Source organism: Anser brachyrhynchus (genome assembly GCF_964034855.1).
Source record: "Anser brachyrhynchus genome assembly, chromosome: 10".
NCBI lineage: Eukaryota > Metazoa > Chordata > Aves > Anseriformes > Anatidae > Anser > Anser brachyrhynchus.
In genome coordinates this window covers 3,955,746-3,981,326 of record NC_137705.1, presented here as the reverse complement: position 1 = coordinate 3,981,326, position 25,581 = coordinate 3,955,746, and the positions used below count along the sequence as shown (strand labels likewise).

Sequence of the window (25,581 nt, the reverse complement as noted above, 5' to 3'; positions counted from 1 at the left end):
AAATAGTTACATCTGAAATAACACAGAAGGAAAAAATCCATGCATATGAATGCTTCAGAAGACTGCCAAAAACCTACAAATATGCATAATTTCTTAAGAACCTTACATGCCATGTGACAGAGACAATGGGATCTTTCATGGCAAAAAAAGATGGATAAATTAACTTGTCTGAAATGTTGAAATGCTTAGCTTTTGGGCCTTCTTTGCATTGGAATTAAATTGAATATGGAGAAAGCTGCAGTTAAACTCAAGTGTAAGGAATGGACCTTGATGAAATTTGTGGTGGAGCCAGACAGTAGGCTCAACAACTGCATGAGATGCAGAGATAGATAATGTGAATTAAGACTACACACCAAAGAAGGAAGGGAGGATAGACTTTTTAAAATAGAAATTATGTGATGATTATGCACTAGAACATTTATAGTGTATGCTCTATTTTGTACTGTTCTGTACAAGAGTAGGCTGCAGAGGGCATGCTAGCTAAAATCTGCATTGTAAAGGCAGCAAGAAATCTATAGATACACATGGTATAATCCTGTCTGGAAGGTCAGCATCTCCTAAAAGTTTTCTTTCAACACTTGGAATGACAATAAAATAGTCATTTAGTCATTGAGTTCCATTTGATGATCACTAAAGTCACTGGGAGCTTTGCCTTTGCAATGCGTTAAGCGCTGACTGAAGCAAAGTACTACAGCAAAACAAAGCAAAATGTTACAAAGCCAAGTAAGCCACCGGCATTCGACAGGCATGGCCAAAGTCTGACAGTGTAAAGGAAAATGCTGTCAAGGTCCATTACAGTACACATGATGTATATTTGTAATCAAGAAAGGAGATCTGATAAACAAGATGCAACAAAGGAGACCTGACGCAAATACAAATGTCACACCAGCCAAATAAATGGAAACGGCGTTGCAAACTCTCATTTCAGTCATGGGGCTTTTATCAATTTCTATTTCCAAGAAGTAAATTGTGATAAAAAATAAACACTAATTCATAAAAGGAAAAAAAAAAAAAAGATGTCAATATGCTGTATCTGGCCCAAACCAGAAGCAGCTGATGATCTTAACTGTAAGGCTGAACCCTAAGCATCAGCACAGCACATGACAGGAGATGTGAAAGCAACAAGTATAATGCAACTGTACTTCAAGATCAAACTTCTAAGAGCCATGAAAAAGGCTAGAAATTTTTGAATGCTACCTTGGAGGAGATAAATGCATAACAATGTGCAGTAGGACTTTGCTGGCTGTAGTCTTGGTAAGACCCAAGGGGATTCCTGAGTGTTTTCAAATCTCTGTTGCTTGGGTAACTACTTATTTAATAGTTTGTCAGCTACAAGATTCATGAACGCACATCATTCAATGTTGGATGCAAACATAGCATTCTCGTGGAGTGTGGGACACTAGACAGAGTATAGATGGCCACTAGTGCTGTTTTGTCGGGGGGGTAAAGCAGGCTAGTTGCTACTTGGTTGATGGCAGACATAAACTGGGGGCTTCCTAGGTATATCAAAATGCGCCACTTGTTTATATAGACAACCAGTTCTTATTTTATTTTTCTGATATAATGCTTATGAAAAAAAAAAAAACAAACAGCTTTTATTCTTTTTCTTTTCCTGTGACAGAATTTACACCCCTGGGTTATTTACACAAGAAAAATGTTTAAGGTGACATGTTCTTGAAAATGATTCCCTGTTTCCCCTCTTGCAGCCACAAGGACACCATGGCCACGAGCGGCTGGGAGCTGTGCAGACCTGAAGAGACAATGCGAGGGCTCCAGGACAGGGCCATGCCAGAAGGAGATCTGCCGAGGTGAATGAGGCCGGACACTCAGAGAATGCAGGTAAGGAGCCTTGCACTCAAGCATGTACAAATACCAGTTACAATAGTATAGATGAAGTAGCTCTGGATGTTGGCAACTAGTAGTTAACTGAAAGGTGAGAAAGCCAGAAAATCCCTTAGTATAAGAGTTTACTGGCATACTTATAATTATTTCGTACCTCACTTTTGCTTAAATAATGTGTAATGTTTGATGGGTTTTGGAGTTATACTACAGAAACTAGAAAGGTTTCTGTAACAGGAGAGTATTTTTCCATCCATCAAGTTAGACTGATTTTTATGGGTTTAATGTCATGAATGGCAAACATTTGTATGCATTGTACAGCTTGTTGGTTCTCTGCTTCACAAATGTCACAGAAGAAAACTTTTTTGCTTAAGAATGAGTAAGCAGCTTTTCTTTGTAGAAATTCATGCAAATCCTTGGGAAGTGCACTATAAAAATGCTAGTTCTGTTAAACTACAGACGTCTGTGTTCCATTTAAAACGCTCTTTATGGTCTGATTCACTTCTTTAGAAAGTTCTTAAGAAGTCTGCATATTAAGAAAAAGCAGCAGAACTTTAAAGATTTTATAGAAACTAGAGCAGCAAAAAGCCTATTTTCTAAACCTCCTTTTCCTCAGGAATTGGAAAAGGAAGGTTCAAAATATAGGTTAATTCTTCTTGCGGCTCCATCTAATCCCTCTTTTATTTCCCTCATATGGACAGTCTCTCCTTTTCAAAAAAAAAAAAAAGAATTATATTGTTTAGTAATAGACTGTTTCCATGTGTGTGCATTTCCCCTCTGCCTTGTGAGCCATCCATGACAAAATAGTTAAGACCAAAGAAAAATTCTTTACTTAAGAGTACAGAATACATTTGTTCTCTGAACTGTTAACTTCCAAATGGAAAATCTTGGGAAAAAGACCATTGAAATAAAGGAATTTTTATTCCGTTAGTAATTAGCACATTTACAAATTAACACTACAGCACCAGTACTGCATGCTGCATACTGAACTCTGCTCGCTTCTGGTTGGACTCTCAGGCTCTGCTCCTATGTATCACAACTCAAAATAAAGCCACAGGGAAATTTTATCAGTTGCTTCAATGAAAACAGTTTTAGACCATTGCTGAGGTGTCTGAAACTCTTGGACTTTCTCTACATACAAAGTTTACTTGGAGCCCTTTTTCTTACATATGCATTTATCTTGTGAAATGATCTTATGTGAGGGTAGAAATACTTTAACGTCTTTTGTCACCATTAAAAATGCAATCTTTTGCCTATCTGTTCATGGCGTAATAGCCCTGGTCAGTATAAAACATGGAGACAAGTTTACAGGCCCTTCCTTTTCAATGCCTCTTTCTGCCGTCTCAGTCGCATGACCCAGAGGGAGCCAATCAATTACATTTATGAGCGAGGTACAAATGACAGCCGTAAATACTCATGACTTGCTAATGAGCAGAATTCAGTGACTGCAATTACCCATTTTCTCTCATTCTCTGGATTTGCCCATGGTTGTGGCAAACATGGGCAAATGTTCAAAGAACTATGCTTGTGCAGTGCTGTTACTTGGAAATGCTGCTTCCCTCCTCAAACGTGCTTTCACAGGAGGCAAAAACTACATCTGTGCACTTGTCTAGTACAGCAAATTACACCTTTTTTGTGAATGAGAATTTCCTTCTAAAAAAAACTGTGCGCTTCTATATTTACCTTTAAAACAGACTCCCGTAACAAGGGTCCCCATGCAGGTACAAGACCCAGAGGTGTCTGACTGATGTCCCGGGTTGTCTCCTGTCATTCCAGCACAACCTAATTGCAGTCAGCACGGGTGTACACCAAGTATATTGCACAATGATAGTAAATAGCATCAAAGCATTAATCTGGTTACATTATAATGTTGCACAGATTTCAGCTCAATCAGAGTAACGTAAGAAACCAGTTGTGTTACTGAATCAGGTCAAAAGTCCCTGTAGACCAGTAACTTTTCCCCAACAGTGGCATGTTGAGGGTGCTTTGAGAACCATGTAAGGTGTACTCGGAGGGACCTTTCCCCTGTTATGTCCTCCCAGTGTCTACAGCTATTAGTGTAGCAATTAAAAATACCTCAATTAAAATCAGAGTAGTGCAAGCTAGCATATAGCTTAGGCCTTAAAATAACACTAGCATTATTTTATTAGCGTATCAGAATATGCAAGCACAGAACAAAAAGCAGTGCCTCCTCTGGAGAGCCTGCTCTGAGCAACAAGTCACAAGGAGCATTGTGCGGATGAGAAGATGAAACACAAAACAAGTCAGTGTTTTACCCAAAGTCACCAGAGTACACCAGAACCAAAACCTGCACACTGAAATTAAAGAGACCCTGCTTGAGAACATTCAGATTGTCAGCGTTCCCATTTCTGCACTGCTGCTGACCATTTGTAGTTTCTGAGTCCATCCTCCCACTCCCCCCCCTTCTTCCACGAATGTCCCACTGATGTAAGACGGGGCAAGGAGCACTTGAGGATAGCTCTGAAGAGAGCTGTCTTGAGGTTGCTTATCTTGTTATGGAAGTTGCTGCCAGGATGAGATGGAAAAAATGCCCAGTGCCGCTATCTGGGAACCCAGCAGGAGTGACAGATCCATCTGGGGGCAGCTGGGGGCCTGCTCTTTCAGTGGCTACCTGGTGTCTGCAGGGCAGGCTTTGTAATCTTGTGCCATCTGCCTGCAGAGGCAGAGCCGTGCGTTCAGCTGAGAACACAAACCTCCGAAGCCGCAGTGTAGGTTTAAGTCCCACCACCACCAACTCACCTCTGCCCTTTCAGTCCATGCTGCTTGACCATGACCTAGAACTTCCGTAGTGTGCTACTAGTGTATGGAAGAAAAACACCTCAAATTTCCTTTATTTGGCTAAAATTGACAGCAGTTATACAGCTACAGTGAGGTCAAGTACAAGGGCTTCTGTTGCACCCTGCAAGCAAGTCTGCTAAATTCAACAAGGCTTTCTTTATCAGCTGTGATCTTTTAATGTTTGGATGCTAAATTTCTCAGAAATGGTGCTGTTAGGTCTAATTCAGTCAGTGTAAATGAATGTGATCCATGAAAATGCATAAGCCAAGTGCTGGTTTAGTCTGACCGTGCAGTTCGCCTTTCTGTGAAGCATTTCATTTCTCAAGTGTTCCCAAGGAGTCTGATGGTGCTGTTTGGAAAATGCTACTGAGCACAGCTAAGGTGGTGTCTTGGGGTAAAGCCAGGTGAAATTTCAGCAATTAGAAATGAAATCAGCAAGTGCCCAGGTCCTGTGCCAGTGGAGCATGTGTCCCATCACCTCCAACAAGGCCGTGTCCAGAGTTATCATCTTGCTTCAATAGTCACTGTTTAGAGACCATTGAAGGGCTGTATATGTACATATACAGGGAAGTATAAGCATATTTTACATTATTTATTCTGCCACCTTCCCGTCAAATGCCTGCGTGGCTACCTGCTTCGGGAGGACTAGATGGCTCTGCCTCCACGTACCCGCCCAGTCTCTGAGAGGGAACAGTCCCATTTCTGTAAAAATGTGGAGTTGTACTGTCCTAGTGAAAATGAAGCATGACCTTTTGTTTCATTATTAATGAACACAACAAAACACATTTATTGAATCTGCACTTCTTCATTACTCCATATGTTTCCTCTTTCCCAGCCCATGCCTGACATGTGACAGTAAGGCACAGAACGATTGTCCCTGGTGCCTTCTCCCTTGTGGTTTCTTGCCACCTGCTTCATAGCATTAAACAGATGTATAAGTGTAAAGCATTACAAAACCCATCTCTTCAATCATTTATCACTTAATAATAATAAAAAAATCTAAATAGAGCTATGCTGTGGTTAAGCATTTTATCTGCTAAATGTAACGAAGAAAGGCACTGTAGATTTCAGGAAGATTATGTAGCAGTAAGATATTTCAGGTGCACAGTAGGTCAAATTCACCATTTATATCAAAGGCATTTTATTTCTTATCGCGTCTTGTTTATGTTCCTTTAATGATCAAAATATTCCTCTAATATGCAATAAAGAGTATCTTCCAGAGAAATCCTAACAGAGGCATTGCATTATTCATCGTCAAGTGAAGAGGAAAATTTCAATTGCCAGTTTCTGGTAAATGTCTAATTAAGAAAGGGGACTTCTGAGCCACAGACAGGCGCCACAATCATTAAAGGGCAGTTTTCTGAAGATTATGAGTCTCCAGTCTGTCAAGCAGAGTTTTTCTACAGCTGAACTAATTCAGCAGTAGAAAACCCTGTCTAGAACAAAGCCCTTGGAATTAACATCTTGTTTAAGCAAACACATGCCTACTTTGAAGTAAGTGTGATAGGTTCACAACTGTTATTGAGGTCAAGTTTAATGGTAGCAAAGTGACAGAATATAACTTCAACACTATCCTTAATTTCAGCTGCAGTACAGAAAGTGTACATACAGAGTACTTGAAGCCATACCGTGTATTTCAAGTAGACCAGTTTACTATAGTTGGCGCAACCAGTTCAGTTTTAACGTTGAAAACCACTGAAATGTAGCCTGGATAATTCTCTGGCTGTGCAATTAAATCTGAGGGTGTGAAAAGCATATGTACAGATGCAATTATTTTTGTTTCCTGAATCTTACAGTTGTTATTAGGATTTTCTTTGAGACGGGTAGTTGCTTTGGCAGGCTCCAGTTTGGCTCTGATTTGGGATATCATCATAGCTCAGTGAGGTTGAAGTCTCGTTAGACTGTGTCCTTGAATCAGTCTTTCTTAACAACTGATTGCTTTAGTTTAATTTTTGCAATTCCAAGTGTGTGAGTGGAATTGTAATGGCAAAGGGAGCTGCATCAGTGATAGCTCAGTGCAACTGCCTTGTGTCTTAGTGCTGCTGAAGGAAGTCTCCTTGCAAGTGCTGCTGCTGGATGCTGCTGCTGAAATACAGTGTTGGTTATTTCTTCACCACTACCATCTTCTCATTAGCACAGCAATTTGACCTTAGTGTTTATATTACTTTGGCCACATAATATCTTAGTCATGTTTAAAGGACAAACCCAGTTTGCCCGCTATTGTTATTACCAATGCTGTCGTTCACTTGTCTCAGATTTGTGCCAGGCCAAGAGCATGTGAGCAGAGCTTTCAAGTTACTGAAACACTAAAAGGTCATTGCATCAACTGTTTATTTATATATGAACTTTAGTATTTGTGGAAGGTGCCAGCTCAACAATCACGGAGGCAGAAGTCTTCTGACCTCAGATCATTTGAAGCAAGGGCAGTGGCAATGTGAGCTTGTTTCCTGCCAGTGTTTCTATCCTTATTCTGCAGGGACAGCCTGGCGGAAGGATTTGGTCACCGTGCTCACTTAACCCATGATTTCTCAGCTGGAATTGTCAGTTTTGATGGGCTGTTTCTATGACACCCTCCCACCCTGAGAACTGGATGAACTCCATCATCTTGAATCCCAGGGAACACCTTTAAACACTGCCTGTCCAACTAGAGGCATGTGAGTTAAAATCCTAAGTCTTTATCCGTGGAAATGTTAAGTGTTTATTTAGGAAATGATTTCGCTGTGTGCTTACCTCCCAAACTGTGTGTAAATGCGTGCTTAGGGTGAAATAGGTACTCAGAAAATTGAGGTCCTAATCACTGTTTTTTATTTTACAAACTCTAAAGCTCTGCCTCAGACAACTCACTCTTCTGTAAGTTTCCTTCAGTGGGATTACTTCCTGTTCCCCAAGGAATTTCCCTACAAAGGGAACAGCCCTTATTTCTGCTACTGTTTGTATCTGAGCTAAAGACATTGACAAAGGCCAACTGGAAAACTGGTCTCAAACACCTTCCTGATTCTATGGTTTCACTCTTAAGAAAATTCTTTCCCCTTCTCTACTTTCACAAACTTAAAAATGTTCGGAAGAAAATTCCCATTGAACTAGAAAACCAAACTCTCATGGCACATAATCACTTCATATGCTGCATGCAACTGGGAAGTGAACCTCAGGATACGTCGCCGATACACGCGCTTAGCGCAGTGACGCTCTTCTGCACTAGGAATCCAAGCTGCCCCAGTCCCCTTTGTGTTCACAATACAAAGCATTGATATGCACGGCTACAATAGCCTTTAATGACTAGGTGTCTTAATTTGCTTTTTATTATGTGATTAAAGGTCCAATAAGGTATGTGTTCAACAAGAGGGAAGACCATTGTTCTGCATCATTAAGCTCACAGCAGCCCAAAAAGAAATTGTAGGCAATGTGCCAAAGCCCTTAATGAAGAGGATCTCTTTGAATTATCTATGGATGAGGAAGGGATAAAGCCTGAGCCCTGGTATATTTGATCCTCTTTGTGCTCTCTGTTATGAGGACTTACGGAGCCAGACGTACCAGACCTTCTGGAATTGTAATTTATTGAAGCATTATTTTCCCAGCCACACTAAAGCTCTTGGCCTAATAGAGAAAGTGCAGTTATGTACTATTATTAATTCTTGCAAGTGTTTTCTGAATTCCTACACCTTGCAGTCATTAACCTTTTAAAAATAAGGCTAAGAGGATTTATCTGTAACAATGCTCAGTATTTCCTAGAACCAAATTATGTAGATTTTCTCTACATCAGACTTGGAAAAAAGCTTCTTTTAGTTTTCTCCGGAACAGCAATATCAGCTTATCCCATGATGTTAGGGTTACATGGATGATACGGAATAAAACCTACTGTAAGAGGTATTTATCACTGCTAACATGTTTTAAAACTTTCATCTCTTATATCCTGTTATTTTAAATGAAGATGATGCTTCATCTCCTTTACCATTAAATTTTTACCAATTGTTCTTAAGTTGTATGAGGATGCTTTCTGTAGTTACAGTGACATTTAATTATCTGGACATAATCCCTAAGCTATAGCATTCCCTCCCACCTATCTTGTGAGACAGAGAAATCAAAGTAGTACTCTGTTAAAATAATTTTGCACAATAATTTGTATTTTGGAATAATCAGGGATTATAGTCTTAAATAATTCAGATTTTCCTACGTTAGAAATCCTGATTTTATAGGATTACATGCACCTTTCACTTCTGTGGGAGCTGAGGGTACTCCGACCATGTTTCCCCAAGGGCTCTCTCTCTCCCTCTCTCTTTCTCATGCTTAACGTTAATCGCTGCTGCTGTGCACTGAGCCACCTCCGCTGCAGAAACGAGGCTGCAGGACTTTGCAGGTTGGTTTCTAAATCCAAACTCCGGCCAGGGAGCTGCACCTGCAGTCAGCACCAGATAGTTTAGCCATCTCAGATATCACTAGGACTGTTCCTGCGATGGATTTTAAGGGCACGTATTTAAAGAATAGTGCCCTGCATCTGTTAGGAGATGTTAGTAACTTCCAAAGGTTCCCTGCTTCCTTCATTTCGCAACAGAACTTGTGCAAGCTTCCTAAACAATTAAAATATTCATAATTTGTTACTGTCTCTGCTCTGGTTGCTGCACTTCTGAATGTGATTCACTGATAGTCATCAAACCCAGACTGCATGAAAACTTGGTGACCTTGGGGGCTAAGTGACTATTCCAACAGCCCCAGCAGGATCCGAACGGAGGGCTCACACAAACGCTAACTGGCACCAAGTCTGCTATTGTGGGCAGCATCTGAAGCCCGTTCCCAGTACGGAGCCATGTCCGAGAAATCTGATTATCTCTCTCTAAAATTCTTGCCATCATCACATGCATAGCAGCTTAGCAAGTGGAAGTGAGTCAGTATAAATAGAAATGACAGTAAGCGTGTCTTCCGATTTGTTCTCACAAGTATTTTTTTCCCTTCCACAAAGCAACAGTGTCCTTCGGGTGAGTGAGCGAGAATTAGATCAAAACTGCGTGTTTAAAATTTAATCACTTCCCTACCAGCATTACACACAAAACACATATATTATTCACTGTGTTGTCAGTGACATCAGGATCTGTGATCAAACGCAGGTAGCACAGCGAAGAGCCCCGGGTTTCGCCGCGCAGCGATGCTGAGCAATACCCTCTGCCGGCAAGCGGAAAACATGACAGCGCTGGGACGTGTCACCCGCCTCAGTCCTCGTGTCACTTGGTAATTGTCACACACTCTAACCCACATTAGGAATGGCACAGTAGTGAAGTGCACTTCGAGAGAGCTGGGTGTTTTCTGCTTGTCTGGAGCGTTCAACTTGCTTCAATCTTCAGAGATTTACTACCTGCCTATGTTTATTTCAGGAGACCAGTAAGCATATGTCCCTTAAATACCTGGCCATCACTTTACTTGGTTCCATCACGCTTTTTGGGTCCAAATTATATTTAGATGTGACAGAATAAGAAATTACAGAAAGAAACCCCGAAACATAGGAAATGGGGTTTCTGTAACAGAAGTTGGTGTGTTACCACACTTTTTGAAAACTTATCAGATGCTTCATCACAGAATCACAGATTATCCCGAGCTGGAAGGGACCCACAAGGATCATCAAGTCCAACTCCTGGGTCCCCAGAGGACCACCCAGATCAGATCTGTAGTGTATTAGTTTTAATCTGCTGTCAATTCTAGCTGTTTGTTAGCTGATATTTCTACACACAGAGGTGCAAGAACTGGACATTAAAACTTACCCTGACAGGAGCAGTCCCTTAAAGACTGGATTCAGCACTGAATGAAGGCATCGCACAGAAAGAAGTGCCTATGTGTACTTGTAAACAGAGACAAAACCTTTTGAGCATTAATCATTGCCCATGTCTTTCCTAACTTGTTCAAAGAGTGTGTGACCAAGCCATGACCCTTGTCAAGAAATTTTACTAATGCATGCTAGAGAAATAAAGCACAGTGTCCTATTTCATGCCACAAAGTTTTGTGAAGTTTGACATATAATAGCATGCATTTACATATTTGATGTTCTGCAAGTGTAAATGGGAAGGTAAAAACATAATAATTATCTCACACATATCAAATAAGGCAACAGACACTTTCATTTCCATTTGTATAAGCACTTTTTGCTATTCCATTTTCCCTGTCATCAACAGTGGTCACAAGCCTAACAGAGAACATTTGCTTTTAGAAATGAAATCTAATGCTTTACCTGACAAACTTCATACAGTAATTTGTACTGTTCTTCTTGCTTCTGCAGAGTGCACAAACTGCATCCCATGTTTAAACAAGTGGCAGAAATAATCTTCCTTATTCAGCAGTGCAGCCACAGAAGTCTGTTAACAAGCATGCATGCAGATATCCTTTGGAACACCCAGGTGAGTCGGCTGGCCTGGAACAGTTCACAGTGCTATCGCGCAGGGTGCTGCGCAGCAACTGTGCTCTTTTCTTTAGAGCTTTCCCTCTTCCCTGGCAGTACACAACACTCCCTCTGCTGCTCCACTCCGGCTGCTGTGCTGTGCTCCAATGCGCACGCTATATACTGCTCCTCATGCATATTAATCAGCTCTCATTGACTATTCATAACAGACAGTGATACAGAAGCTATAATTGCCAACTATGACAGCTGAAATTTCTCTAATTAACAGGCAAGTGCTTCAGTAGCAGGCATAATAAAAGACACTAACAATTTTGTAAACCATTTTGTAGCAATTACAAATAAACATGACTACATTTTACCATGGTCCCTCAGGATAATTCTTAACATATTTAAGCAGACTAGAAGTACGTTTTAAATGTAAGTCACAAGGCAATGAATCTAATAGCACAGAACTCGGCAGTGGCTGTGGCAGAGTTGAATATGCCCAGTAGCATTTATTTTTCTCTCATACTGCGGTGGCATCTGAGAGGCTCAGTTTTGTAGCAGGAGATGACTGAACTAGGAATTTACCAAACACAACACAGAAAGGCCATCTCTATCCCTAAAGCCTATGCACAGCCTCAGGACTTTGCTACAAAGCGATAGAGATGTTACTGGTGGATGTATGTGGATTTAGAAGAAAAAAAGAGAGCCTTAGATTAATAGTTACAGGTTAGCTTTAGAGTAAATTTATATCAACTGAAAAATGGCCATCCATGCTGCTGACTTTCTCTATCTGAAGAGTGCAAATGACAGGTCTGCATATTATTTGTCTTATTAAGTATCTAAATGTTACCAGATTATAAAAAAGATAGACAATAAGTGTGGTATGTGTGACTGTTCAGTATTTGAGTGCCTCGATCCTCATTATAACGGCGCCATAGATGTAAAAGGATAAAAGAACAGTGAACTGCCTAACGAACTAGAAAAGTACTCACAAGTGTAAGCTTTATGGATATTTCCCAGTCTGTAGAAAACACTACATTGTCTTATGAGTCGGATGGACCATACTGTTTCATTTTTTTTTAAACATTCAGAAAACATGCATTTTTATAATCCTTATTTCAATCTATTCTGCTATGAAGAAATGATGAAGCCAGAATAGCACAAGAATGAGACAAAGAGTATAAATTCAGACATGGGTGTTTATGGCAGAGGGCCTGGATCTCAGACTGTGGTTGTCTACCTGATTTCTAACTGTTGGCTTAGCACATTTCTGTAAATGACAACGGAGATTTTGTGTGAGGACACGTGCAGCTTTATGTCCCAACGATCCATAGGTATCTTGCTATTGCTACAATTGCACTCACTCTCAATTTGCATTGAAATGATCAGCTACTGAAATGCAGTTTAGGCTGTGCTAGACTTGACTAACTAGAGACTGTGCCAGGAAGGATCCTAGACATCCTTGCACTCTAGAAAGTGTTTTGGTAGCAGCCTTCCCACCTCAGGGAAACAAAGAAGGGAAACATCGGAAAGCAGCTGAGGACTCCAGGCCTGTGCTGTGACTGGGATGTTTCTCACACGAGGTTCCTGATGCAATAACTTCCAAGGTTAGAGCAAGACAGAGGTTGCCCAGATCCTGCTGCTGGCTCTCTGTGCTGGAGGAGGATTCAGGCTCCTGCTGTTAGATATACTTCTGTTCAGCTACATACTAAGGGCTTTCTCAAAGTTGGTCTACAGCCAGCAACTGTGGATTTCAAACAACTGGAAGGCTCCTGCATAAGGGAATTAGTGCTCCCTAAAAGCAGAAAAAATAACGATAACTGAATAAAGAAAATAAGGACCCTAGCATAATTGCAAAGAAGTTTATGGCTTTGATTAGATAACTTTTGGTTATGCAATTTGACAAAGTAACTTAAGGTCAAATTTTCAAAGATGTTGCCTATGTTTTTTTTTTTTTTCCATGCAATTTTGTTTCTTCTTAAATACTAGTTGCTATTTAAATGTTAAACTGTAGTTCAGGTGGCTGGGTTCAGTCAGGAGTTTTTCTCAGAAACAGCATGTAGCTGGATACGTTAAAAAATAAAACAAACACGCATGATACCTCAATTGCAATTTCAATTGAAATGCACTCTTTTATTATTTTTCTGTGGTGATGTAATGGGCTATAAGAGATAATGTTCCATTGTATCTAGTAAATGCCACTGAGACCAGTAATAATCTGTTTGCAGAAAGATTCGTCTGATTCAAAAAGATAATCTGTACATCAGGCCAGGAGAGCAAGTCCAGCAGAAGACTGTTTTGATGACCGTGTGGAGCTCTCCCCTGTAAGTGATGCTTCGGGTTCCTCAGCTAACAGAGCAAGCACGTTGCTGAGCAGCAAGCAGGGTGGCTCAGTGGTGTGGCTGGCTTTGTAGCACTGTTGCTCTGGTAAATAAGCCAGCCTGACAGTCAGGCCAGCATTTAGCTCAACAAAGATGTTTTTCATTATCGAAATCTAATTCATGTTTCTCTGTTCATCTCATAGACAGAAATTGTGGCACTGCCTCATGTTAGTGTAGCCTAGTTTTTTATGGTACTTTGCCAAACTTCTAACATTTGGGCTGAAAACTTCTATTCTGGGCATTGGCCAAGGCAGATTTTTGCTTCAGCCGTAGTGCTTTAGTCATTTCCAAGAGTAAGAGTACAGAAAGAAATACATTGCCTGCCCATGTTAAGAAATTCTGGATACGTTTCCTTTGAGAAGGTTTTAGTATCGATGTAATTTGAAACAAGAACTTGAAGTCTGGCACAGGGATGGTTTGTGTTGTCCTTGTTGAAAGCTGCTAAATTTGGTCAGCTTTTCAGCTGCCGCACCGTGCATGTTCTCGGTAAAAATGTTGCTACAACTTTTCAGTTTAACTTTTATGAGACTTCTTCGATGATGAACCAACTCTACGGAAAACGCCAGGAGATACAAAGAGGCCCTGGCACTGCAGTTCAGGAGCATTCAGGAGCTGACACCAAAACCACAAAAGGTCTTTTCGGTGTCCCTCACGGCTGGACCCAGGCAGCCTGACAGAGCCACATGAACTGCACAAGGTGGGTGCAGGTGCTTTATAACATACATAACTGGGCACGTCTGGGGGTTACAGAAAACCAGTAAACACGTGCTGTATGCAATGGAGGTAAACTGGCCTCCTTCGGTTTGTCCGGATGAGGCAGCCTGTCACTGGATCTGTCATCTGCGTTAACAACGTGTCATGTGTGGTCTCGCCAGTGTGCCACAGATAATGAGCTTAACAAAATGGGGATGCAGAGGGGACGTCTTATATCACATACAATATAAATATTACAGTGGTCCCAGCTGAACCCGAGCAATCCAGACTGAATGGGAAGTTAGCAAGCCAGCTGACTAGGAACAATAGTAAATAGCCTCTGAATGCGCAGGGTGCCAGGAAGAGCTTTCATTAGCATTTATCTAGATTACTTGCTCCCTGACTGATTACATGTGCCCAGCGCTGCAAAATCCTTTTTACCACGATACCTGGCTCCAACTATCAGGCATTTGCCTTGGTGTCCAAGAGCCAGTTTCCAAGGAACTGGGGACAGCAAGCATCCCGAGCGCCTGGCCCAGCAGGAGCGGCGGGGTGTCCTCAACGGGGTGCGGGTGGCGGCCGGGAGGGAATCCTGTCCCAGCATACAGACCCGTTTTGCTTTTTGCGTTTGTCTTAGCTGCAACCTGCAATCCCTCAGCTCATAACGACAAACCTAGTTTAAATCTTGCTACTTAAATGTTTGATTTATTTTTTAATTAAGCCTGTCAGGTGTTGGCAGGTAAAGGGAACGCACACAGCCTGTGCACTTGAGGTGCTCTGTCTGCACGGGTTGCTGAATCAGAATAAAGAGGGAAATAAAGCACTCACGGGGGACCGGCACCCTGGAGGGGAACATTATGAGGGAACTCAAAGGCTAAAAAGCACTCTCTGCCAGCTTTTCAAGGGTAAGGACTTACGCTGCCAAGTGCTGGCTCCTAGACAGCAGTTCCCACCAGCAAGAATAAACTCACGTCCTTTGTGCGAGGAGCAGATGGCACATAGCTACTCCCCAGATCTGGGCAAACACCAAGCCGTTGCACTCAGTTCTGGGAGTTCCTAATGTTTGAGCGGTTGACTGCAATATTAGTAATGGTTTGGCATTGTTTATTTTGTTTCTTTAAATGCAAGTTGGCTTTGTTAGCATGTAGTAACTATTTAACATTGTGTTTTTGTACATATACTTAGCAAATTCTGTTTCAACAAATGATTCCTATTTAAGCAGTGTGATTGTGGAAATGTTTGCTAAATGTATCAATACTTTAATTACTTTTCTTATTTTTACAAATATTTAAGACTTGAGAGAAGCAAAGGCTAGGAAAGAGAACAGCTGTGACTTTATAAATAATTCTCGCATTCACGTGTTATATAAACAGAAGTCAGGAAACTGTACGGATTCTGATTACATAGGGTGGTGTGAAAGAAAACTGTTTGTGCTACACAACTGGACTTTAAAGCAAGTATCTGGAAATTTTCAGAGTTTTAGGGTGCTTTTTAATTATAGCCACTGGGTTACCTCTATTAAAGCTTGAGTGCCTTTTTGTTGAGAATGTGTTGAAGTTCTGTTTCCCTGTGTTTATTTGCAAATTTTAAATACCACAATCCACTGATAGCTGTGAAGTGTTTGATTCTTAATACTACATTTAATTAACGTGGATCTACTTTAAAAACACCTTTCTAAGAAGTCCTTTGTTGAATACTTGAAAGCAGACTAGGATTTTCGATGGCATTGTGCAGGCACAAAAATTGAATACATACTCAAAATGTAATAGCAAAAAGATCTCAATTCTGCAACGCTTTGCATATGGGCATAGCAATCTGCCCATGCACTGGAAGCTTCAAGACTGGAGCCAAAATATTTAAACTAAAACATACCACAAGAGAGGATGTGAAAGCAAATGTAAAACGTTGGCTTTATTCCCATCAGTTAATGTTGATGTCTTGAGATCCTTATTTGCTCCACTTAGCTTCTCTGAAAGAGTTCCAATTCTCAGAAGTAACTTAAATGAAATGATATTTATTGTTAAACCATTGAAAGAACTGTTCTGTCCTCTAAGCTCTTTAAAGAGTCTGATATCTTCTTAATTCATGCCACTTGAGAAAAACAGTAACGTTACAGAAAAATTAGAGCAACATCACTGTAGGCACTGCAAGGCCAGCACATACGAGAACGCTACCGTGTTAATTCAGTCTTTCATGAAGCAGAAATGATGACGTCAGAACAGGGTAAATAACTGTTTAATATGCCACTGAGACCTCGTGATGGAGAGAATGAGGATGCTAAGAGCTGACCTATGGACTACAAAACTCCTCCTCCTGGGGGCTGCCTGTCTGGGTGTCTGTTACTGCAGTGCCAAGAGGTCTTGGCCAACGATTAAGATAAAAGGCGCTCCCTAAACCAGAGATGTACATGCTGGATTTACAGTCACACAGCGTGGGAGTGGGAGAAACAGGGTTTTAACTACTGAGGACAGAGACTGACCAAATTAAAAAAGAAGTGCTCTTTCACCTTTTAATAAACCAGTTCCAAAATCACCATCTGCAATACTCAGACCTAGCAATGCCTGAGTGAGGGACCTGGAGGCAGATAACACTCTAAGCAGTTGTTCTTTAGCTCCAATCCTTGACACGCTTATCCTTGTCCATTTTTGAAAGTGTGACAAAATGTATTCAGCCACTAAGAACCACAAACCCCAAAGTATAGAAGATTGGCAAGGAAATGAGAAAATCTGATTATAGGCTGGATTTGTGCTCTAAAAGCTTCTTCCATCTTAGAAGAAACCTCAGCTTCCTCTCAAAAAGCATCTTTGATTTCCTGGGTTTGATACTGGAACAGCCAAGTTTGTCTCTCTAATTTTTTACAGATGATTTAACTAAATACTTTCTACTTCAGAAGAATGACATATAAGGATGCACAAATTGTCAGTTTTTACATGGTAAGAGCACCATGCTCATTGCTAGCACAGTTAGAAAAACGTTAAATAGAAAATTAAGAATATTTAAAGGAAGAAAGCAGATCATGAAAGAATATGAGTGTAGAGTCAAATGTTATACACTTGTGTTTATAAGGTTCATGTGCTGTCCAATGTAAAATTACTTACAGAGCTCCCATCCCCATTTTGCTTTTGCAGTGAAGTGTCACTTTAGAGGGATAGTGCTGGTAAGCACAGACTGTGGTGAGTGATGGTTCATTTAAAAATAAAAATGTTTTCTGTAAAAGCGATAATACTCTTTTAATAATCTCAGAGCAAGCAAAATGACTCAGAGTACTCGAATGCAGCATAAAAACTATTGACATAATACTTAATCTTTGAAACTGATAGACACGTGCCCAAAAGCTAATAAAGTTCATTCTAATACAAATGAGCAAGTAAAATAGTATATCACAGCCTGTGAGAGCTTTGGATCCCGATCATATAACTGTAGCCCAGGGACAAAGAAAATTGAAGTGATTTAGAAAGGCAGCAAATAGGATATATCTGATATTAGGCAGTTTGCTGAAGCAAAACAGTAATGTCAGAAAGATACAAAGGTGTAAAATCCATTTGGCTGTGTCCAAATGCTTCTACGCTTTGACCTTAACGTCTCCAGATGAACTCCCCTTAGGGTTAGCAGAATAATACTTAATAATATATGGTCAGAAACTGCCAAGACCTGCTAAGTATTACAGTCTTCACCTAGTTTTGTATTTTAGCTACTTCATTCATATTATGAATTTTAAGCCATTTCTATATGAAAATATTTTAATCTTAATTTCTCAGTTTTTACTGCTCCACACTTAATTTGAGACAGAGCAAAACAGGAATGCCATCTATGGTTCATTAGGTTTTACATTAACCATCTGATGAAAAGGATATGTGGGAATATTAAGTATTAACAGTAAATGGCAGTCAATATGAAAAAAGTTGCTGATATGTTTGCCTTTGTAATCATTTCTAGGTTCAGGTGCACACTAAGAATCTGATTTCTAACTCTCAGAGAGAACTCCTGAGCAAAAACGACCCAGAAGATGAGCAGACCTTGAATGAAATGGGATTTAAGACTTCTAGGAACAAAGGAAACGTAAGTGTTCATTTCTGTCTTTGAAGTTGGGAAAGCTGCACTTCTACTGAAGGTGACAGGCGTTATTTCCAGAGCTGCTCTGTGTGATTAATTCCAGTGTGGGCACACAGAGAGCCCAGCAGTGACTGAGGGTCAGGCACACGTGAAGCAACAGTCGTCTCTGCTTCAGCAAAGTACAGTCCAAACAGACCAAACGTACGGGGTAGGAGAGGAGTACCAGAGGCACACGGTGACTCCCACTGGTTTACAGGCACAGAGACAGGCTGTGCCAGTGCTGGGGACTTCACCTGCGTTTTTCTGCTGCCAACCAAGACATAATCTTGGAATTACCTTCTTCTGAATACGGCAGAACACCGAGGATGTTAAGTCCTACAGAGCGCTCTGGTGCGCTCGGTTATCTATTGTCCAGTGTATAAAACACACCAACGGCGTAGCCTGGTGTTTGGTTTCCACTTATCCTGGTCCCAATATCTTACAGCCTTACCAGCTTATGAAATCGCGGCTACACCGGTTCATTTCTTGTTTCATTATAAAATCAACACTATTGTGATAGCACTGATTTGATAAAAGACAGTCTAAGGCCACAGTCCCTTTTCTGCCGCAGGAAGGACACTTCTCGCATCTAACGTGGTTCACTTTGAACAAGGAATTCTAGTCCAGGGGGTAAAGCCCATTGCTGGAAACAACAGAACTCACCGCTTTGGTCCTTCCACAGTTAATTAACTTGATCTTGCTCTACCTTAACTGGTGATGGAAGCTATTTCTACTTGTTATTAGTGCTGTATTTTTGTGCAGCACTGTGAATCAATGGTACGTTACATGTTTACTTTAATGAAAAAAATAAATTACATACACAGGTTATTGTATTGGCTAACTACGTAGAATTATTATGTAGATATACCTCCTCTGTAATTTCTTCCCTCAAATAACATATTCTGAGAACCACTATTGATTAAGCAGTATTGAAATGAATACAAAAATATAAACATTTGATAAAAGAAATGTGAAAGTACACAGGCAGACACAATGATAAATACCAATAATAACCCAGAAATGCTCATTCCTATCGGAACACACATTTACCCACTGATCTTGTAATTCACAATGAAGTCCCATAGCTGCAGGCTTTCGACAGTGCAGAAACTGAATTCAGATTTTCCTGCAGACTCTTCTTCTTTAGACTGGCAAGTCTACCAAGGAAGTAAGATGCATGCGTGTTTGATCCACTTACACTGCAGAAACGAACCAACATCCTCGATAAGGATTTTACAGACAGAATGTAACTTAGAAGACAAGTATTACTTAATTAGATTGCCTAGTCATAAGCACAATAAGTGTTTTTTGTTGGCCAAAGTATTATTACACATCCAGAATTTTTGTCCCGATGGCTAACTGCAGTAGGACGCTGGGCTCTAAAATGCTGAAGTTTCTGTATTGTTTGCAGATTACTGTTTTTCGTCTATTTTGGGGTATCAGGTATAGTCAAGAAATATGTGAAATTTTAGTGAAATTTATTATCCACTGTCCATCTTTGTTACCTTTTGCTGTTCCCCCAGAATGAGAGGGCTGATGCATAGTACCACGCTTTCTGTTCAATTTATTTTTGTCTGGCTATGATAATGATAGAAAACTCATATTTTTTTTAAGGACAGTGCAGTGCAATGAACGTACTGGATTGCATGTACATGTCTACAGGCACAATCAATTCATGGCTGGGGGGAAGAGACTTTAGATTTCTGAGAAATGCACCTATGAGAGCATTAAATAACTCACAAATAAAGCACAGACAATGGGGGCACCTACTTAAAATAATAGCTTAGTTGCCAATATGATGATCAGCATGATTTTCTGTGCTACTTAAAATCCTGTTCTGTTTATTAGCCGTATTTAGCAGGTTATAAACTGCCAAACATGTACTCCTAAGTCTTTGAAATTCAAGTTTCTGTATGCTTTTTTTGAGTTTCATGTTCTTAGCAGAAGAGAAAAATCACAATAATTAAAGCTTAAAATATTCTCGTTTCATGGTGTGGCTAACAAGTGAAACTACAAGTAATGATGTAATCTAACATGTCAAAAAAGAAAATGAAAAGAGGAGACAGAAGGCAGGATGGAGCCAAGGGATGCGATGTGCCATGTCATCTTCTAATTAACTAACTGATCCTTTAAACTGTCAAAATCAGCAAGGAACTCCATGGCCCAGTGTCTTATTAATATTCATACTAGGCCACTAGAAGCTATGATTCCAGTCCCAGTGGTTATAGTCAAACATTTAAAAAAAAAGCCAGGCTAGCCAAGGCTTCAACAGCTCCACATTCATAAGGAAATGAAGGCAGGCCACCCTGCTTTCTACAAACCTCTGCTGGGGGAAATTCTCTGAGGATGCATATTGATTTCTGAATTATTATGGGGGTTGTATATTGAAAAAACAATTATTTTTTTCTTGCTACGAGCTGCCACATTGTTAATCACATTGAGCTCCATGTTGTCAAATGAAAGAAAGATGCATGTAACGTTTTGTAATACGAGCCCATTTTTAATTTTGAGCACACCAAATGAATACGCAGTTAATAAAACCCTGTCACTTAGAGGAATGGCTGAATTCATTTTGCCTTGTAGGATGCACTTCAGGATTGTTTTTGCAGAAATCTGGGGCCCGCAAGAAAAATAATCTTCTATAATCTTCTTATAATACAATTATTCTCTTACGTTTCAGCCTGCCAGTCTTTTCCCACTCCCACTAAGTAGAGTTTCCTGAACCTTGAAGTCTAAGGGAGCAGCTGACATTTGGTTTCTCCATTCATTTTCTGTTTAATTCCTCATGGCAGGGCAATGGTTTTATTTTTTTAATAAAATTTTTTAATTAAAAAAAAAAAAATCCTGTTTTCTCTGTACTAGGTAGTATGCGTTGGGGCCCAGTACAGGCTGGCCACTGACCGGGATGTTCCTGTCTGCAGCAGAAGATGGGGATGGGGACACCCATCAGCAGCACCCGCTGAAGTCAGGGGGAGTTTCTGCACTGGCCTTGTGTAAGTAATTTCAAGACCAGACTATTTTGAGGATAGTTAATCCCATTTTACACTTGCCATTTCTATCTGTGCATGGCATAGTAGAAAGCAATATATTATGCAGCACTTTATAGCAGTATGATCAGTAAAGGAGTAGCAGGGCCATAAATCACATGCTATACCTCCCAATGAAAAAATAATTAAATACTTTGAATCTCATCAATGTATTTAATTGAGATACTAAAGAAAAATATCTTAGGTTACCACCCTACTCCTTCTGTCCCCGTTACCAGTTTCAGATAGAACTTTTTAGAAGTTCACACAGCTCCTAGAGGAAATAAGACTTTGTACCAGCCACTTTTGCAACTCGCTGTATGCCCTCATCCCCCACGAACAAGCAGGGCCACGAGCGGTGCTCCCAGCGGAGCCCCAAAGGCAGGAGCCCTGCGCCTCCTGCATCCCACACCATCCCAGAGGACTGATTTTGGGCTCTCACCACAAAGTCCTCTAAAGCCTGAGTCACAGCAGAGCGATTTTTAGTGAGTTAACTAACTGCCCCTGGGACCCACGCCTGCATCACCTGGCCAGGCCCCTGGTGCCACCGCTAAGCCTGATGCCGTGCCAGCGTAGCCATGCAAGGCCCTTAACAGGCTCTGAGGGCCTCTGAAGTCCTCTGTTGTAAAGACAGACTTCCCAGACCAATGAACACAGAAACCCTGTGCCTAAAACGTACATAAAAACATCCATACTGTGCCTATGAAGGCCTGAGATTTCTCTGAGTGGCCTCTCAGTGCCAGAAAAAAGGAATCTGAGCAAAGATATTAACCCAAAGATATAACATCAGATATTTTATTGCCTTAAATTCTATTATGTATGAAAGACAGGCTCAAATAAAACAAAAACAAAAAAAAAAGAAAAAAGAAAAAATTGAATACTTTAAACTGTCTGTCAGCTAGGTTAACATCAGGCACTGAACTGCCAGACCACAAATCTTGAATATGTTGACTCGAAATGTCTACCAGGAGCATATGTTATGGATCAAAGAACACACTGATTAATCCAGCAGAGACAAAAGTCTGTCACTTTGGTCATGGTGGCATGATGACACAGCAGACAGAGCTAAGGAAGCAAATGAACAGAAAACAAATGCCAATGAATAAAATAGCTCCAAAAGGTAATCTCCCAGAATACCTACTCATAATCTCCCAGTTCTACTAGCTCAAATATTTCCACTCATGGGTGCTCTTTTTTTCAGTTCAACATGTCCTGCTTTTTAAAAATCATAAAATTCTTAAGAATTTTGTGTACATTAATGCATATGTTTCCGTGCTACGATTTATTTTGAATCTATTCAAGCAGTTTATAATTTTTATAGTGAAAGCTGACTACATGGAGCTATGTACATTGGTGTGGCATTAGGAAACAAGAATTCAGAACCACAGCAATTCTGTATTCAGAGCTAGGTTGTTTCTCCTCAGTAGTTTTAATGGTTTATTTTGCATTACTGTCAAACCTTTAAGTAGGGTAGTGTCTTGTCCGTGTGCAGCTTTACAGGGTTTCCTCATCTGACCGAGTTAAGAAAACTTTAAATCTACTTTAAAGGAGAGGAAGATAATGGCACCTTTTCTTTCTAGGGAGCTGCCCGGGAACCTTTTTTCAGGAACCTGAAATTGCTGTGTTGTGAAATCCTGTCAGCAGGAAGAAGGGAAGGCCGACCGTGGCAGGGTGGCTGCGCTTGATACAAGCCTACAGCAAGGTAGGGTTGAAGACAGCCCTGTCTGCCTGCGCTTTATTTCCACATTTATCACTACTCTACAACACCGCTCTCTGAAGTAGTGCCTCAAACGTCACTGCATAAAACAGCAGCCACTCAATATTTTTTTAGTAATTTCCAATATTTTTCCATACAGCATCACAAGTATAGTCACGAACATTTCCCTGTCTGGCATGGCTTCCCCAACGCATGTTTCAGAAATCCTTTCCCATAACTTACATAGGAACATTTCAAATATTTTTCATTTAGTTTCAGTGTTTCCTTAAAAGTGTTTCAAACATTCTCCATCTCTGCACTTATTTCTTCCTTACTGTAAGTTTAATTTAAAAAAGCTTTGGATAAAAAGTCTTCCCTAAATTCAAGCTTTAATATTGAAAATATTTCTTGCGCATGAGGTACCAAGGCCAAGAGGCTGTGGGGATCCTCTGCTTGTAAACCAGGGGATTTGTACACAGATTATACTCAGAGGCATCTGATTCTTTGGAGAGAATGGGACTCCCAGCACTTGTCTTTTGCTTCCAGAATAGTCTCTGATTAAGCTCTGTTGAAAGGCTCCCCATTCTGCTTGTCATTCAGTAGTGTTTTAATGTGTCCCCGACTTTTTGAAAAGATAGCTGCCTTTGTCATAATAATATCCTGTCAATGCATGCATGTATAGTTGCTAACTTAATGCATAATTTATGAATTAGGTTTTTCAAAGGTATTCATTGAGCGGGTATATTAACTATACACGTTTTGTAAATTTTCTGTCTCATTTTGGCAAAGGGTAAGTTATCAGTAATCTTAGATAGAGAGTGTATGTGAATGTATGTGCATATTTTATGTTCGGTAATACATATTTATATCACGATATCTAGCAGGCACGTCAGAAAATACCTGCACCTCCACTTTTACCTGATCTCATTGCAAAATGATACTATATTTGTGTTTTCTGGAGGAATAAACATTGCCGTATTAGGTAGATTCCTTTAACAAGCTACTGTTCACTTACATTTGTCCCAAGCTGCTTCTTCTGCATAATTTAAAAGACAGCTGTCACAGCTACATGCTATCTTGTCTAAAATCTGACATTTGTACAGTGTTAAAAAAGCCACCTACTGTGCTCAGTACTCTACACGTGAGCGTGTCCATTCCCCTCAACATCAGCTGGAGCCGGGGACACCTCTGCATGGCAGTGGTGCTCAAAACCTTGCACGTTTGGCTAAAACCAAATCCAGTCGTGCTTTGGGGAAGGTTTAGAAACGAAAGGTGAGAAACCATGAGTCTTTACAGCATTGCTTGCTGTGCCTGCTGCACTGCTGGTGGAGACGGCAGTCTGTCTGCCAGGCCACGGCGCATGAGGCCTTGGGGCAAATCCCCGTGTCAGTGCTGGGTCCTCCAGGTAGCACCCAGTGACTGAAGCTAACCCCTGGGAAGCAGTCTGGGACACTCCACAGCCTGAACATGGCTTGGAGAAACAGCATTAAGGGACCTTGAAAGGGACAAAACGCTGGAAAAGCAGCAGGAACTCATCAAATCCTGTTACACTACCAGAACGACTGGGACTTTCTTCAGAAAAAGAGTTCAAGTTAATTGCACGGTCAAGACTATGAGCTCAGGGTCCTTGTGACTCAGGAGCTGATTTATGGACTGCAAATATGTATATCCTTTTGAGAAAAGGCCATTTCCTGTTTAAAAATTTAAAAATACTTGATTAAACTCTGCGGTTACCAAACCAAACACATTACACTATTTAGTCCATTAAAACTCCGAAAGCCTGTTACTTATTGTACAGTGAAGCATTGATTGCATTTAATCTTTCCTCCTTCTGCTGTTATTTTCATTTCCTGTGAGCAGCGTGTGCTACTGGCAACAAAACACTGCGAGCATTCGCTGGCCACTGCTAGAGTTGATTAAAAAAACCTATTGTCACCGCGACGATATTTATAAGAAAATATCTGCATTTTATGAACGATTCTTATTATTACTATTGTAACAAACATGAAAGCTGGAGCCAGATGATAACAAGGATACTTGAGCAAGCTCCACTGGAGAACTCTTATCTTTTACAGTTAAATTAAGTTAGTGTCATAAGCTTTGATCCATTCAACTGTTTGATATATTACACGACTTTATGAAAAGCACTTTTTAACTGAAGCTAAAACCAGCGCGAGCATGTTTCTTAAAGGGGAAAAAAAGAAAGCCGACTTTGACCTTTACTATAATTGTCCAATAATAGTTTGTTATTTACCAAGTAACAAAGGTAAATACTATTATTACTCTAACTTTCACTGCTGTGGTTATAAATACACAGGGGAAATGATGCAGTCAGACCCTTTTTTTTCACACACCTACTCATGGGCTCTTTATACAGCTGAGGCTGTCTCAGAAGCGGCAGTCGGAGCAGTCAGAGGCACTTATACAGAAAATCTCACTAAGTTGGAGCACAGCGCCAGGCTCTGGGATACAACATTAGTGCCATAGATAATGAAAATCCATAAAGATCAAGTTCAGAAATACTTTTCTATGGAGTTCATCAGCCAGTGCTAATTTCATATTCTAGGGCTCTGTTTCTCCATAGGCTGGTGAAAAATGCAAACTTCTAAAGGCTGTGTTCCAGGTCTGTGGTTCCAATGGCCTTCCTTTCCCCCTGCCACTCACACCTTTAAAGACACAAAGCTGTAACAG

General features: G+C 40.5%; 1 protein-coding gene and 1 long non-coding RNA gene across 9 annotated transcripts in view; one reads left to right on the top strand and one right to left on the bottom strand.

The window, feature by feature from the left end:
* The window catches only part of PDZRN3 (PDZ domain containing ring finger 3), a 131,969-nt gene that overhangs the window by 18,159 nt on the left and 88,229 nt on the right, over positions 1-25,581 (bottom strand). The window contains exon 1 of one of the 2 annotated variants that reach the window (XM_080606972.1): positions 10,850-10,933. The exons of the other annotated variant lie outside the window; for it this stretch is intronic. Within the exon in view, the coding sequence (XP_080463098.1) occupies positions 10,850-10,918 (69 nt within the window). The 5' untranslated portion in view covers positions 10,919-10,933. Of the gene's footprint in view, positions 1-10,849; positions 10,934-25,581 lie in introns of those variants that run through there. 2 annotated transcript variants of the gene reach the window in all.
* Positions 1-25,581, top strand: part of LOC308200752 — a 104,705-nt gene extending 79,124 nt beyond the window's left edge. For all 7 annotated transcript variants that reach the window (XR_013955772.1, XR_013955773.1, XR_013955774.1 and 4 more), the window contains one exon: positions 1,707-25,581. This is a non-coding gene — a long non-coding RNA (uncharacterized lncRNA). The remainder of the gene's footprint in view (positions 1-1,706) is intronic.